At 38.8% G+C, this 17,316-nt stretch overlaps 1 protein-coding gene across 1 annotated transcript in view; it reads right to left on the bottom strand.

The window, feature by feature from the left end:
* The window catches only part of LOC137998761 (D-2-hydroxyglutarate dehydrogenase, mitochondrial-like), a 72,383-nt gene that overhangs the window by 45,481 nt on the left and 9,586 nt on the right, over nt 1-17,316 (bottom strand). The window contains exons 3-4 of the mRNA XM_068844639.1: nt 8,545-8,622; nt 4,304-4,344 (exon numbers count right to left, since the gene is read on the bottom strand). Coding sequence (XP_068700740.1) covers nt 4,304-4,344; nt 8,545-8,622 — 119 coding nt within the window. The remainder of the gene's footprint in view (nt 1-4,303; nt 4,345-8,544; nt 8,623-17,316) is intronic.

The following is a 17,316-nucleotide window of genomic DNA, read 5'->3' as shown; positions in this document are numbered from 1 at the left end:
ACCAGCATTTCACTCATTCTGTTCTGGGGGCAACTATGAACTCTACTGGCTATTTAATTTAAGATTGTGAACTGCACCATTAAGCAGTCTGGCAAAGTCCCCCGAAAAGTGTTGTAAAGCGCATTAGATCATTGCGTCATGGTAACGCGCTATAGAAATTAATGAAATTATTATTATTATTATTCATTATTACGCACAACCAAACAAACTGTACTATATATCGATCAGCACTTTGTAGACTACCAAAGGGTGTCAGGTTTTTAGGATCTTCCTATTGGTTTCCAAGAAAATAACCTTTGAAGTTGAACAATAGAAAATTTTCTGCTTCACGACATGCAGAGACGTCTCAAAGTAAAAATATCCGACACAATTTTGTGCACCAATATCCAACAATCATTTTGGCCAAATTTCATAAAAATCTGACAAATCTACAAAGCCTATAGATTCATTTGAAAAGGAGCTATTCCTGGACAGTTAACACCTGTGAGTTTTTGGGAAGAAAATATTTTACATGTTTTCACACCTTTAAATGCGGGTGTGATACCGCTGACCAATGAAAATCAATGTAAGGCCTCCTGAAGAGGGTTTTTTAATTTGCGGGAAAAGGCATTTAGCACTGCATCATTAGATTATAGATAGATTATTTATACCTGATTACAGACTGACCTGATTGATAATGGGAAAAGCAGAGTTAGGATTGGTACTAATCGCTTTTTGATGGCCACTGTTTGACTGTTCAATTAATATATTTCTCGTCATGTACCTTTTAATCAGTACAAATTGTTTTTCGTTGTCCACTGTCTGTTTGTTAAATTAATACATCTTTAGTTATATATGTAAATTTCTTTGTTGTAATTTTGTGTTGTGTGTGTCTGTGTGTTTTGTGTGTAAGCCTGATTACTGTATTATTGGGAGCCCCCTTGATAAGCCTAGGTGCTTTTGGGGCAAACAATGGTTAATATGTTAAAAAAATAAATAAATAAAATAAAATAAAATCTCACAACACCTTGGGGTCAACATTTTAGACATGCAAAACAGAAAATTTGCAATAACTCCGCAAGAATAAAACATCTTCAAATAATCTCTTTTAGGAGAAAACAAATATAATGCGCTGTCTTATGGTAGCTTTTTAAAATTTTGCAAAATTCAAGACCAAAAAGGTTAGCAGTAACCTTAGCAAGAATTGTGAATAGCATGCAGCAATTTGAAATGAGTAGAACAGTTCACAAGAGAGTAAAAGGAAGCATTGGCAGGAGCAACACTGGATTCCAGAACAGAGCCTTGCAGCAGACTCAAGGGACATAACACATGAGCCACAAAGAAAGAAACAAGGAGGAAAGAGCAAATAATGATGCATGCAATCCTGAAGCAAGTGAAAGTTTCATTGTATCAGTAGCAAAATAAGGCAGAGAAGTATTCACTTCTAAATTTTCGACGACTCTCAGTCCATCTTGATCACATAGTGACCTTGACCTTTGGGAAAAGAGTGACCATGACCTCTGGGAACAAGGTCAAGGTCAGAACGAGGCTGCCTCAATTCTGGTGTCCCCCCCTCACCACCCTCCTGAGGAGTGGCAGGTAGACGTCACGGTTATCCCATCCCTCGTTGCGGTTCAGGCCGGCTTGGTTGAGCTTGATGTGGAAAGCCTCTGTGATCTTTCGGTGCGTATTCCTGGGTTCTTGGTCCAGAATTGGCATATTATCCATAGTCAGTCTTTTCGTGACCGCGTGTCCTGTTTGCATTTGGTGTTGACTGAGGGCAGATTTACAGTCCCCCCGGTCCAGGGACTTTTGATGTTCTAAAGTCCTCTCCCCCAGTGATCTTTCACTCCCTCCGACATACACCTCCCCACATTCCTCACACCAGACTTTATACATTACACCGCACTTTTCCATGTTATCTAGGGGGTCCTTAGGTTTCACCAGGGCATTACGAAGGGTATAGCCAGGTTTGGAGTACAGACTAACATTGTTTGGCAAAGGTCCGTTTGAGCTACTCAAACATATGGCAGTACAACATAACCTCGTGACGGTTTATCCTGGTCCCTAGTCCTGGAAGGAGAGGTCTTGTGAGGCTTCTCATTGGTGTTGCATTCTTTTAGAGCCCACTTAGGGTAGCCACAAACCCAAAGTGCATCTCGGATCTTCTGCTTTTTGGTGTTGAGCAGGGATGGGTCTTCAATGACGGTTTCAGCACGGTTCATCAAGGTACAAACTATGCCTAGTTTTTGCTGCAGCAGATGGTTAGATGACCACTGCAGGTAGTGGTCAGTGTGCGCCTCGTTTCTGTGAACATCAGTGTTGATGGTGTTGTCATCGTTTCTGATCACCATGTCGTCCAACATCGGTAGGCAGCTGTCTTTTTCACGCACTGTGGTGAATTTGATGCTGGGATGCAGACAGTTTGTCTTCATATTGTTGTTTGTTGACAACCCCCGTGTCATCTACATATCTTCCCTAGAACTTTGGTGGGTGAGGGGCGGTATCAAGAGCCTTGCATTCGAACTCCTCCATGAAGAGGTTACCTAGTACCGGTGACAGCAGGGAACCCATGGCCATACCAAATGTTTGCTCATAGATAACTCCATTGTACTGGAAATAGGTAGTGTCAACAACCATCTGAAGTAAATTGACAAACTCTTCCAGGGTCACGAGTGTGCGTTCCAATCATGTGCTGTCTTTCTTAGCTCTGTCTGAGGCCATGGACACTACTTCCTTCCCGGGGACAACAGTGAAGAGGGCCGTGACATCGAACAAGGTGAGCACCTCCCCATCTTCAAGGGTGATTTCTTCAATCATGTTGACCAGGTCTCTGGAATTGTTGATGTGCTAGTCACCCTTTCCAACCAAGGGTTTGAAAAGATCTGCTAGGTGTCTGGTTAGGTTGTAGGTGATGGAATTAATGCCAGCGACTATGGGGCGCATCTTGATAGGGCCTTTATAAATGTATCTTGGGAGTGGCGTCTGAGGTGGGGTACATCTTGTCATACACCCGGGGGTTGAGATGTCCTTCCTTCTTCATGGACCTCAGTTTCCTCTGTAGGCGCCCTTTCAGCGTTTTGGCTGGGTTGTTAGGACCTACGTGTATAGGTGTATACGTGTCTTTATCCGCCAGTAGTTTCTCACACTATGTGATGTAATCAACCTTGTCCATGACCACAACAGCCTTCCCCTATGTCAGCAGGGAGGATGACAATGTCCTTATTATTCTTGAGCAAATTCAGGGCCTTGATCTCATCCTTGCTCCTATTAGGTTTAGGGGGGCTTAGAATTCTGTAAGATTCCTACAACTTGGTACCTCAGTAGACCAGCTTCCTCTGGTTCTGACAAGCCGCTTCCGTGGCAATGACAATCTCCTTGATGGGATCTTATTTGGAGACACAGCAAAGTTCAAACCTTTGGCAAGAACCTTCATTTCACTATCACTGGGTTTGTATTTTGATAGAACTTTTACCCATTTCTTTAGCTGCGTACCTGACAGGTCGATCTTATCCTTGTTCAGGCTGAGAGACTCAGAAAGTTTTTCCACTTTGTTGACCTGCGCCATTTTGGATCTCTCAAAGGAAGTTTCCTGCGACTTTCGCACAATCGCACTGACCCACTCAAACATGGCGGCATCGTCGTTATCATGACAACGCTCTTTTATGGATTGTTCAAGTTGACAACACTGTTTTGAAAGTTGGGAATTCCTATGGTGAGTGAGGTACATGCGTTCACGAAGTAATGCACGTTCCGCTCACTTGACGATCTGCCGAGCTTTGTCTGAATGCACTGTAGTTTTTAGCCGTAAACTGAGTAATATTCATTTCCTTGCACCGAGGACTGAACCGCAAGTGGTTACGATAGCAAGCAAGCACATTTTTCCCATCTACGAATCAAATGCAGACCTCCATTCCCATATTTCGTTTGGAAATTGTTAAACAGATTCATTTGCTACATAGTAATTGCCTGTTCCCAAAGGTCAAAATCACTCTGTGATCAAGATAGACTGAGAGTCACCGGAAATTTAGAGGTGAATACTTTTCTGCCTTATTTTGCTGATACAATGAAACTTTCACTTGCTTCTGGATTACTACGTAGCAAATGAATCCGTTTAACGGCAAGCAATACTTACCGGGTATGTGAAAATCTTACTCCAAGAATGGAGGCATAACCTGTTTACTACCATTCACTAAAGAGGTTTCTGCCATGGATGCCTGACATGGCAAACTTAACAGATATATAAAGGCCAAATTTTTGCTTTAGTTATGATGTTTAATTAATTTTTTTTGTCTAACTACGAAATATCTTTGACATAACTTACCAACTAGACCAGTATTTCCACCTTGGGGGACCACTGCTAATCTAGAGTATGAATCAAATAGAAATGCTAATGAACACAAAATAACTACAGTTGAAACCAAACTTAGCTGCCACCCTCGGGGAAAGGGAAAGTGGACACTTAATGCGGCTGGCCGCTAAATAAGGGTTTGACTTGAATTTGTCTCAAACTTAATTGAAATGTCAATTTTATGCAAGCATGCTTAAAGGCTTTTAGGGAGGAGCTCAAACGTTGATATTAAGGTAAAATCTTGAGATTCTTAGAACTCTTTGGAGATTTTTGGAACATTTTTGGCAGATTATGTGGCTAGGTGATCATTTTTGGTGATCATTGTAGCTAAGACTACAGTACCATGACCCTAGACTGAGAGAACTTCCCTTTAAATTAATCCATAGGATTCTTATCACCAAAAAAGTGCTTTTTAAATTTCGCATTAAGTCAAACAGTGAATGCTTATAAATAAATATCATGGCAAGGATGACTCTACAGGCCTCTATAAGAAAGTTCCTAGATAATGGTTCAATTATAGACAATTGGATAGATAAAGATGTAGATTCGTACCAAGTCATAAGGATATGCTCTTTGATACTATCGATCTATTTTTTCAGCCCACTTTATGGACCGTTGATTTCAGTCTGCGGTTAAAAGATACTGATCACGTGATAACATTTTTGTGGCTCTGTGGTTTCGAAAATACCGACCATGTGGTGCTATTCCTTTGTTCTTCTCGCGGCTGAAAAAAAGAAAAAAAAACTGAAGAAAAGTTTCCACCTGCTTCTTATTTCCTGGGACAAAGCTCTTAATGGGTTACCTGTGATAGCTTCGTCCGGTTTTACTTGCCGTCAACATAGTTTCGCCCTTTTCTCTTTGGGGAGAGTAACAGAAAATGGCATCACGAGATTGTTATTTTCGAAGCCGCAGAGCCACAAAATATGTTATCATGTGATCAGGATTTTTTAACCGCAGACTGAACTCAACAGTCCGTGAAGTGGTATTATTAGGGTTTCAAAATCTGAGAAGCTTGTGACAACTCCTAATGATACATGTACCTATCTATTCATGAAGTACCATGGGAGACCTGTTTGTCTTCAAGAATTTGTTCATAAAATTTTACCGAAATTTAAGGCTGAAGCAATAGAGGATTAATTTGCAATGATCACATGCCTTATCCCATATTGTTCCCCCTTATATTCTATTTTTTCTCCTCTTTGTTTTCTCCTTTAAAGTGTGTATCCATTAGCAGGTGTTCTTTTGGCCTTGTTCTGTCCTGTTCTGTTTGTTTCTGTATCTGTACTTTTAACTGCAAGTTTTTTTTTAATAACAATAGTAATAATAATAAGAATAATACTAATACCGAAAAAAATGAAAAAGAAAGTTCTCATGAATTAATAAATACTTAATAACTGAGAGTGAGGTCGTTACAACAAAATCTCAAACTGAGGTCTTGCCGTATTGACGAAGCGATAGCAAGGTCAATACCGCTAGAATGAGGTTTGAGATTTTGCCGTAATGACCGAATGGTCAAGGTTATTAGGTTGTTTATTATATGGCTAACAGAATGGCTCTAATAAAAGAAAAGTCCTATTTGCATAATCCATAATTGGACCATGGGCATTACAGGAAAATAATGCCCTAGTGCTTAGCTGCTCTTCGCCCATCACAGCATGCATTATATCAGCCAGAAACACTAGCCATATAATAATGTGAGTTGATGAACATATATTGAAGAAAAACAACAATTATTAGAAGTCAACAACTGAGAAAACTGAAGAAAAAATTTTAAAAAAATTATTCAAGTAATTAAGAGGAAGAGCCTCTTTTTTCAGGAATTTTGCAAAATGCAGAACAAATGTTTGTGGAATTTTCCTGAGCAGAAATCTTGAAACTGTGAGCACTCTTATTTTATTTTTTATTTTTTTTTAATTAATTATTTATGATAATTATTTACTGATTATTTACATTCTTACTCTACTCATACATCTACGTATAATACACAAAATGACAATGGTGTGCTCTTGGCCACCTCGCAAGCAAGGAAAAAAAACAGATACAATTATTTATGAATGGTGAAGAAAATTATATATGAATGGAGGGAAAAAACTGGGATGGATCTAGAGATCTTTAAACTGTAGAGGTTCAATAACATCTTTTGGCAGATTAACCTTAAACATGAAGGCAAACAGGCCTGCACTAAACCGTTTTGTTTTCGTTTCCAAGTGTTTTTTTTTTACTGTTAAACGAAAGTGTAGAGTACATTTTCTCATTCCCGGTCACATACATGTATTCATTTGGGAAAAATCTTTATCCAGATTAAAACTAGATTTCATGCTTTGTTTTGGAAGAGAGTTGCTTATTCCAATCAAATTATGTACTTTGCTCCATCATAACTTTCAATGAACATGGGGAACCCCTGATTTCTCAATCTCATTAATTTTGATTTTAGATCAAACAGACACTAACATTTCAAAAAAATAAACCTTTTCTATGCTTTGAAAATAATTTAAAATTTAAAAACATAGAGATGCGTATGGAACACCAAGTGTGACAGAAGTGTTCAAAAATAAAATATGCGTTGTACCACTGAATATGTGCTGTAATAGACCATATTCATAAATGGTGGTCAAGAAATTATTCTTTTGTCTTTGTGCTTATCATCCTAACTAGCCTCACTCAGGAATAAAAATTATTTTGAATTTTGCTCGTGTTTACGAGGCTAGTTAGGATGATTAGCATTAAGACAAAAGACTAATTACTTAGCCGCCATTCATGAATATGGTCTATGTGTTTTGAATGGGTTGAAAAATACACAAATTTTGGTTCATAGCGAGCAAAACAGGCTTCTTGAAACTCAATATAATATGTTGAAATATAAAGGTTGAAATGATTGATTTCTTCAATCTTTGGAAAATCTTTCTAACACTCGGGTGCGTGATAGGCAGAGGAAGCTTTCCCCATTTGCAATTGATCACAGACAATGCTTATCTCAATGACTTTTTCGATAGGATTTTAAGCTATTAATTTTATTTTCCAGATCGTCTGCTTATACACAACGCTGAATTTGACATCATCCAGTGAATTCATACAAGGCTTCGAGTTGCTCTTTACTTGCTAAATTATCTAGTTGGCTGCGCGTGTTGTGCAACAACTCCCCTTGACTTGGAGAGACAGAACTATTTTTACTCTCTTAGTACGGTGTTGCAATCACTCTAACTCTGCATGGTCGTGGGAGGCTGAGGTTTTTAATCACCGGTACTGACCATCAGATTGACGGCATTAGCTACTGACAAGAGTCTACTGAGCAATTCTTGTTCGCGAGAAATAGAGTGTCCTGTGATCTCCAGGCCTCTCTCTTTTAAAGCTAGCTTCTCGACCCTTCCTCTAAGGACCGTATCATTTGAACGGCATTTGACCCAGGGCACGAAATTGCGACCAATACAGTCGCATTTGCGACTAAATTTTTCCCTTTGCGACTAAAATATCTGGAGAAGCCGCAAATTTGTGACTTGTTGTCACCTTCGCTCTTTCAAAACAAAAGGGTTAGCAGTTGCCTCTTTGTTTCTCGCTGTCAATTTTCTCTGAAGATAGCGTAATTGTAGAGTAATTTAGCTGCGATGTTACGTGCACAGCTCCATTCCTTTGATCATTTAAGTATTGCGGGCTCATATTTTTTTGCTAAACTGCTGACAACTCAATGCAGCGCGGCGATTTCGCGACTAAAATTTGCGAAATTGCGACTTAATTTTCATATCTTGTTGCAAAATGCGACCGGATTTTTTCGTTAATTTCGAGCCCTGTGACCCCCTGTTTGCTGTCATTGTTGAAGTAACTGTAGTCCATCTTCCGTTTCGAAGATCGAAAAAATCGATAATTTCAACCTAATATTTGATGCTGCAACAACATACATATATCAAGTTTCAAGAAGCGTATGTTTTTCTCACTATCAACCATACAATGTATTTGGGTAAGTTACACATTACAGAAATATTCACTGGTAAAACTCATATTTTGGTGTTTCATACAGGAGCATACCCGGTATGTCCACAGCACCCTGCAAGACTTACATGTACACCAAGATATTTCCTTTAATTATAAAGCAGGGTCAAGGCCAATACATATGTGACCTATGTGTATAAGTCACACAAAAGTAGCACCATTTAAAAAACCTCCGCCCACAAAAACAGTTGAAAATGTTGCACAGAGCAAGTCAAAGAAAAAACACCAACCTCCGTGAGTTGCAGTAGGCTAGAATTTCAGACACCTCTTGAGTGGATTTGGGTTTCAAAAGTACTTTACTGTTTCCTCTGTATAAAGAGAACAAAACATAAGAAATGTGCAGGAAATTTGTTGAACTTTTCCTTTTGCTTCAAAATTGTGAAAAAGTATATAACAGGGTTTCTGATATTATATGATGGTGCGATTTTGCACAATCGACCTCAAATCGCATCTGATCCCACAATTCATGAGAAATCGTACAAATTTCACAAACTAAACCAAAATACACATTATTTTGTAAAAATCTTGATCTGTGCATCTTTTTAGAGATGATTTATCTTTGGAAACCAACGGACTCTCTGAATTTTGGTGAGAATTATTTGGGATAGACGAGATGAACAGTTCCTCTTTCACTTCAGTTACATAAAGTTAGCTCTATACTAATTACTTTGAAAAAGCACACTACCATCGAGGCAAGCCAGTGAACAAATGATAGTTTTCATAATATTTAAATAGATACCCATTATATATTACCAAAATTGAAACCTATCTAACTGGTTTAAAATGAGTGTTAGATTTAAATACTTGTAGATCAGCACTATTCGAAAATTTATGGGTGCTTTGAATTAAACACTGTTGATCAGCAATAATCCTGAATACAGTGCATGGGAATATTACGCTGGTGACCTTCTAATCTATGTTCATCATGTAATTCTCACGAGATGTCTAATGTCCTCCTTGTCTATCCCTTATAGCATTAACCCTGAATTTTTGTTTTTGTAAACAATCAAGTTCGAAGTTTGCACCTATGAGGCCTTGTTCTAGTTTTCAATCTAACATATTGATTTAGCCAAGCCTAAAAGCGGAGCTCCCTCACTTTTTGTATTCTTAGTGCCTGTAGGGTTAGTGAAAATAAAAGGTTTCGAATTGTCTGCGTTTTGATGTTTCCAGTTGCTGCTTTAATAGTTAAATCATTTTCTTTGCTTTCTTCTATAGAAAAATTCATTGCCTAACTCGTGAATTCCACGGTAAATTTTAAGATAAAAACCAATATCGCATGAATCACTTTGCAATTCACCTGAGTTTGGTAATAAATTTTTCTTGAACTCCATGAGTTTTAAAAAAGAAAACAAGCACACCCTTAGCGAGCAAATGGAAAAGGAAAAAAAGCCATGTCAGAGTCAACTGTCAATAGCCAGCGAATAGGAATCAAGCTAAAATTAGAAGCCATAAAAACAACTTTGTCAGTTCAAGGTCAAAGAAGAGTTTTACTGATGTACTTTATTCCACTTTATCTCTGAAAACAAGATCATTCACATTTTGATGTATTTCATTGAAACACGCCAGGTTGGCTTGGTACAAGAATCGGAAAAATACGGCAATGCAACCAAGAAAGGACCAACTTCAAACACGATCTGCTCCAACACTTAAATAACGTTTGCATGGGTGCTTTAAACATTCTGAACACACAAGCTAGTGAGATTTCCCTCTAATTTTACAAGAACTCACTGCGAATATGTGTTTATAACATAAGGGCAATAACAAACGGTTTAGTGCCCAAGGAAACGGTTTAGTGGTCAGCGGATACCTTGTTTGACAGGTGTCAATTGATCAAAAGATGGATGTCCAATATCAAAGATGTATGCTGTAAACTAGCATGATACTGGTCACATTGTCATACATGGAGGGGTGGACGTAAAGACGGCCGCACGTACAGAAGGTTGATGATGTCATGGCTAGAAAACCAAGATTTCTCGCATCAATGGGTTACCATATTTTCTTAACAATGGTGCCCTGCGCGCGTGCGCACGCGTCAAAGGCAAAGAACACCTGTCAGATTGTTTCCGGACTGTCAGATTGTTTCCGGACTCTAAATTTTTCGTTTATTACACAAGTTTGACCGTCAAAGTTGTGTATTAAACAACTTTGACGGTCAAACTTGTGTAATACACAACTTTGACGGTCAAACTTGTGTATTACACAACTTTGACCGTCACTTTTGGCGGTCAAAGTTGTGTAATACACAAGTTTGACCGTCAAAGTTGTGTATTACACAAGTTTGACCGTCAAAGTTGTTTAATACACAACTTTGACACATGAGCTTACGGCGACAATTTTTGAACGCCGCCATTGCGAAAAAAAATATTGAGGTGAAAAACAAACTCGCAGTTTGCTCTATCTAACAGAAAATGCTTTTGCAGGACTTTCCTTTGCCTGGTCTATTCGACCCGTCAAGGATAAGGCATTAACTTTTCATTTTTGAGGAGATAATCCGCTCTGAGTCATCCGTCCAGTCGGAATGTTAGTCATTCCGACGATGCCAGCTTTAAGGCAAGTGCGTAAATTCCTCAAATAACAACGTCAAAAGTGAAAAAAAAGATCAACAACAACTGATGTACGGATGCAACAGAAAACGAGAGCGTCAAAGGATGTCACCTAATTTGCGAAAAACTACCTCGTTCCGTGCAAAAAAAAAAAGAGAAACGAACAAACAGCGACTTACCTATCTACATGTAGTTGCTCGCAGGCGAGCATGAGACAAAACAAAACATGCAAATTTTGAAGTCAACGCTCGACAAAATCATTTTCGTATAAGCCCTTTCGTAATGAAAGGGACCATCTAAACAGCAACATTATTTTTAAAATAACTTGTTTTTTATTCGCTGCAGCAAACTACAGCGACACCACATACACTAGGGAGTCGTTGTTCGTTTTCGGTCAGTTCAGACCATCCGTAAAAAATGAAGCTGTCAATCACAGATTTGTTTACAAAGAGAGAGCTTGGCTCGTGCAAATCTTTCCAACCTTTTAAGTATGCGATCAAATGAGAAAAGTTTTGCTTAAACAAAAAAAAGGCAATTGCTTAAAGAAGTAAGATCATATAATTGAGATAACGGTGTGAAAAAGGTGGTAATTAAAAACGAACGCGGTGAGCAAAGTGAATTCAGTGAATTCGACTTTGAATTCGTCTTTTTGACAGCAGAATTGAAGACGAGTGTAAAGGTTTGAGTGATAAACATGAAAGGAAAATTTTGGCAAGAAACTTTAGACTCGGTTTGTTTCTGTGTCTTTTTTTTTTTTTCAATTGAAGGAACATTTACGCTTATTTTAGCTTTACTTTAATACAAGCAATCAGCTCATCCAATTTACTGCGGCTAAAATTTTATTTTTAGTCGCCAGTTAGTCATGGAATATACGCATCAAGGATCGCATGGGCAACATTAAATTTTACCTTTTGGCGTGGATAGAAAAAGGCATAGCGTAGCCAAATAAGTAACGGTCGTATCAATAAAAGAGAGGAGTTTCGGTAAAAAAACAAAGCGAAGACGAGTTAAGGGCCCATACGCACTAGGCTGAAGAAATTTGTTTGGCTCAACAAAAATTGTCTCCGCTAAATTTTCAATTTGCTAATCGTGGCCGCACTTGAAAACGCTTTCTTTAGGTTGTAAAATATGTATAATTGACACTCCTAACAAAAATTTGAAGTTTGATAAGGCTTGACAAAATTTGATGAGGAAAAAAAATCACTGTGCAAACTCGTAGGACGGAAATGATGACAGATTTTTTTCGCAAAATAATCAAACATTTGCCCACTGCGTACGAGCTCAAAACCAGTCGCATCGCAGTATGATTTGGGCGACCAAACACTCTCTCATGATTTAAAAGCTCCATCGGAGATCAGTTAATGAGCCTTTTACTGAAATTAAAATACAATCGTTCAGTTCAGGCGTACAAAATGCGTAACAAGAGTCCCAGGTATGATCGTATACCATACGTTAAGAGTTGTCTCACCACAACAGCCGTCACTTTATTGCCAAACTACCCTAAATGTATTATAGGGCATAAGCACGACAGCTACTGGTGGATTCATGCATTTTCTTCAATACTGAGATTTGGACAGTTTCGATAGTGACTAGACAGGCCGACTTTAGCGCCAAAAACTACGATCTCATTATATATGGCGATGTTTTTACGCGGGAAAAATGTTGATCTTACTTGTGCTTCTAGCGGTAAATTAAGGGAAATACCGAAGAAAAAAGGTTTTGCCGGATCCTCTGGGTTTGAGGCAATAAACAGTTGTTTACCTAAAAAGGATCTCACCTCTGACCAGCTTCGCATCATCAGAGGCATCATGCGGTACTTGTTTTCGATTGCAGCTGTATCAACGACAAACCTCGCCAATTTGACTTGAAGGTTGTTTTATAGTATGCATCTTTTTTTGGGGAGCTTCGCAAGTTGATCTCACACAAGGATCAACGAGTAAAGCGCTATCACTTTCTTAAGTGGGAAATGAGCTCAAGCCCAGCAAAAACTAGCCAACCAAGCGGGCCTTTGCAAGGAAAACTATTGCCAGATCTTGATTGACAAGTCGGGTAACATTAATCATGTGATTTGAAGTTTCCGGATATTTTAGATATTAATAAGGCACTCAGGCAGACAGAATGTGTGCACCACCCAACTTTGACATAAAATATAAGGGCTCTGTCACGGCACTTTTACAGCTTTTCCGTCCAAACTGGGTGCAACTGTTAACTTAGAACTTAGTATGCCTGTCAAAAACTCTTGAAAACCCCCGAGCGCATTGCCTGTTTTTATGGACTAAGCTGCGCATAATTGAAGGCCTTCGTCGCAATTAACATAATAATGAGTATTGATTAGTGCCGTGACAGAGCCCTTATATTTTAAGTCAAAGTTGGGTGGTGCACACATTCTGTCTGCCTGAGTGCCTGCCTCGTCTGCAACTTCAGAGGTTATCAGAAAGTCGCATCTCCTCTACCACTTTCTATGACGGCTACCATTGAAACACACATTGATCTCTTCTGACTGCGAAAATCTATGACTTAGGCGGTCTAACAACAGAAAGAAAGACATTTCAGTGAGGATTAGGGTACAAATATCTAGAAAATGTTTTTAAGAAAATATCTGGGTATTTTCATTTCCATTTTCATTCTCTAAAATCCCTCAAAGACCCTTCTGAACACCCCTCAACACCCCCAAAAAACCAGGCAACTCCAAATTTTCCACTAACCCTCCCTCCTCCTTTTCTCCTCCAGACCAGCTCGTGAATGATAGAAAACAAAAGCAGTTCTCAAAGGAATGTCGAAGAATTTTTTTTTTTTTAAGCTACAAACTCTTCTTTTTAAAATAAATTACCCCCCCCCCCCCCCCCCTCCCCGCCTCAAGCGTTTACTTCTTAATTTTAAATATCTAAAATATCCGGAAACTTCAAATCACGTGATTAATGTTACCCGACTTGTCAATCAAGATCTGGTAATAGTTTTCCTTGCAAAGGCCCGCCTGGTTCGCTAGTTTTTGCTGGGATTGAGCTCATTTCCCACTTAAGAAAGTGATAGCGCTTTACTCGTTGATCCTTGTGTGAGATCAACTTGCGAAGCTCCCCAAAAAAAGATGCATACTATAAAACAACCTTCAAGTCAAATTGGCGAGGTTTGTCGTTGATACAGCTGCAATCGAAAACAAGTACCGCATGATGCCTCTGATGATGCGAAGCTGGTCAGAGGTGAGATCCTTTTTAGGTAAACAACTGTTTATTGCCTCAAACCCAGAGGATCCGGCAAAACCTTTTTTCTTCGGTATTTCCCTTAATTTACCGCTAGAAGCACAAGTAAGATCAACATTTTTCCCGCGTAAAAACATCGCCATATATAATGAGATCGTAGTTTTTGGCGCTAAAGTCGGCCTGTCTAGTCACTATCGAAACTGTCCAAATCTCAGTATTGAAGAAAATGCATGAATCTACCAGTAGCTGTCGTGCTTATGCCCTATAATACATTTAGGGTAGTTTGGCAATAAAGTGACGGCTGTTGTGGTGAGACAACCCTTAACGTATGGTATACGATCATACCTGGGGCTCTTGTTATGCATTTTGTACGCCTGAACTGAACGATTGTATTTTAATTTCAGTAAAAGGCTCATTAACTGATCTCCGATGGAGCTTTTAAATCATGAGAGAGTGTTTGGTCGCCCAAATCATACTGCGATGCGACTGGTTTTGAGCTCGTACGCAGTGGGCAAATGTTTGATTATTTTGCGAAAAAAATCTGTCATCATTTCCGTCCTACGAGTTTGCACAGTGATTTTTTTCCTCATCAAATTTTGTCAAGCCTTATCAAACTTCAAATTTTTGTTAGGAGTGTCAATTATACATATTTTACAACCTAAAGAAAGCGTTTTCAAGTGCGGCCACGATTAGCAAATTGAAAATTTAGCGGAGACAATTTTTGTTGAGCCAAACAAATTTCTTCAGCCTAGTGCGTATGGGCCCTTAACTCGTCTTCGCTTTGTTTTTTTACCGAAACTCCTCTCTTTTATTGATACGACCGTTACTTATTTGGCTACGCTATGCCTTTTTCTATCCACGCCAAAAGGTAAAATTTAATGTTGCCCATGCGATCCTTGATGCGTATATTCCATGACTAACTGGCGACTAAAAATAAAATTTTAGCCGCAGTAAATTGGATGAGCTGATTGCTTGTATTAAAGTAAAGCTAAAATAAGCGTAAATGTTCCTTCAATTGAAAAAAAAAAAAAGACACAGAAACAAACCGAGTCTAAAGTTTCTTGCCAAAATTTTCCTTTCATGTTTATCACTCAAACCTTTACACTCGTCTTCAATTCTGCTGTCAAAAAGACGAATTCAAAGTCGAATTCACTGAATTCACTTTGCTCACCGCGTTCGTTTTTAATTACCACCTTTTTCACACCGTTATCTCAATTATATGATCTTACTTCTTTAAGCAATTGCCTTTTTTTTGTTTAAGCAAAACTTTTCTCATTTGATCGCATACGTAAAAGGTTGGAAAGATTTGCACGAGCCAAGCTCTCTCTTTGTAAACAAATCTGTGATTGACAGCTTCATTTTTTACGGATGGTCTGAACTGACCGAAAACGAACAACGACTCCCTAGTGTATGTGGTGTCGCTGTAGTTTGCTGCAGCGAATAAAAAACAAGTTATTTTAAAAATAATGTTGCTGTTTAGATGGTCCCTTTCATTACGAAAGGGCTCATACGAAAATGATTTTGTCGAGCGTTGACTTCAAAATTTGCATGTTTTGTTTTGTCTCACGCTCGCCTGCGAGCAACTACATGTAGATAGGTAAGTCGCTGTTTGTTCGTTTCTCTTTTTTTTTTGCACGGAACGAGGTAGTTTTTCGCAAATTAGGTGACATCCTTTGACGCTCTCGTTTTCTGTTGCATCCGTACATCAGTTGTTGTTGATCTTTTTTTTCACTTTTGACGTTGTTATTTGAGGAATTTACGCACTTGCCTTAAAGCTGGCATCGTCGGAATGACTAACACTCCGACTGGACGGATGACTCAGAGCGGATTATCTCCTCAAAAGTGAAAAGTTAATGCCTTATCCTTGCCGGGTCGAATAGACCAGGCAAAGGAAAGTCCTGCAAAAGCATTTTCTGTTAGATAGAGCAAACTGCGAGTTTGTTTTTCACCTCAATATTTTTTTTCGCAATGGCGGCTTTCAAAAATTGTCGCCGTGAGCTCATGTGTCAAAGTTGTGTATTACACAACTTTGACGGTCAAACTTGTGTATTACACAACTTTGACCACCAAAAGTGACGGTCAAAGTTGTGTAATACACAAGTTTGACCGTCAAAGTTGTGTATTACACAAGTTTGACCGTCAAAGTTGTTTAATACACAACTTTGACGGTCAAACTTGTGTAATAAACGAAAAATTTAGAGTCCGGAAACAATCTGACAGTCCGGAAACAATCTGACAGGTGTTAAAGGCAGAGCTCTGCTAAAATACATGTAGTTGCATATTGGTACAGCGCAAACAAATCCTCTTCTTCAAGTTGCCGAATCAAAATTGTTGACAAGTTTCTATCTCAACACAAATAATATGTTTGCATGGCACAAGATCAGCTAAATGCTACCCCTTCTTATTTAAAATTAATACAGATTGAAACAAACGTTTTCATGGGCACGTTCATAGTGAAAAGGCTCACTCTTCAAATCAGAAGACGTGATCACATCTTCTGCTACATTTGTCACGATATGAAGAATAATTTACTGCACATTAAGTTGAAGTCAAGCTACTGAAAATGTAAGTGTGTAGTTTAACTGTGCTTCCTTTCCAGTTCAATTGAGCCAAGGTCATGGATGAGACTTCGCATCGCTCCAAGTTAACCCATTGACTCCCAGGGTTCCCCATTGACGAGTAAAATACTAAGTATGGCCGGTTCAGGCCAGCTTGGGAGTCAAAGGGTTTTAAGCAAAGTGCTTATTTATTGTTCCTCACAAAAGTGGTTTTCTTAGTCTTAACCCTTTGACACCCAAACTGGCATGAACTGGCCAGAACCCCTGGGGGTCAGTGGGTAAACCTAGTAAAACAAGCTCAATATAGCTCAGAAAAAAATTGCACAATTTCTATAGTTTTTGACACCATTGATGGCTGCTTTAGCATAAACTGTAGTTAATGTCTACCTCAATTGACCTCTGTACCTTACTGATTGCATAAACCGTTTGTTTGTGTGCTTCGCACCTGATCAACACATGTTTTTCTAATTGGATTTTTTGGTGACACGTGCAACCAACTCATCATCCAATCAAAATTGTTGCAGCTTGCTATACATGCACATTTTGTCTGAAAAATTCTCTGTTTCTTCTGACCGTGAAGTGAGTAGTTTTCCCTTCCCACCCTCCCATATGATCTCATATTACTATTGGTAGTTCTTAATGGTGGCCCATCTCCTACTGATACATTGTCGTCATTTTTTTTTTGGCATTTTTATTAAAAGTGG

Source organism: Montipora foliosa, chromosome 1 (genome assembly GCF_036669935.1).
Source record: "Montipora foliosa isolate CH-2021 chromosome 1, ASM3666993v2, whole genome shotgun sequence".
NCBI lineage: Eukaryota > Metazoa > Cnidaria > Anthozoa > Scleractinia > Acroporidae > Montipora > Montipora foliosa.
This window is presented reverse-complemented; position numbering and strand designations above follow the sequence as displayed.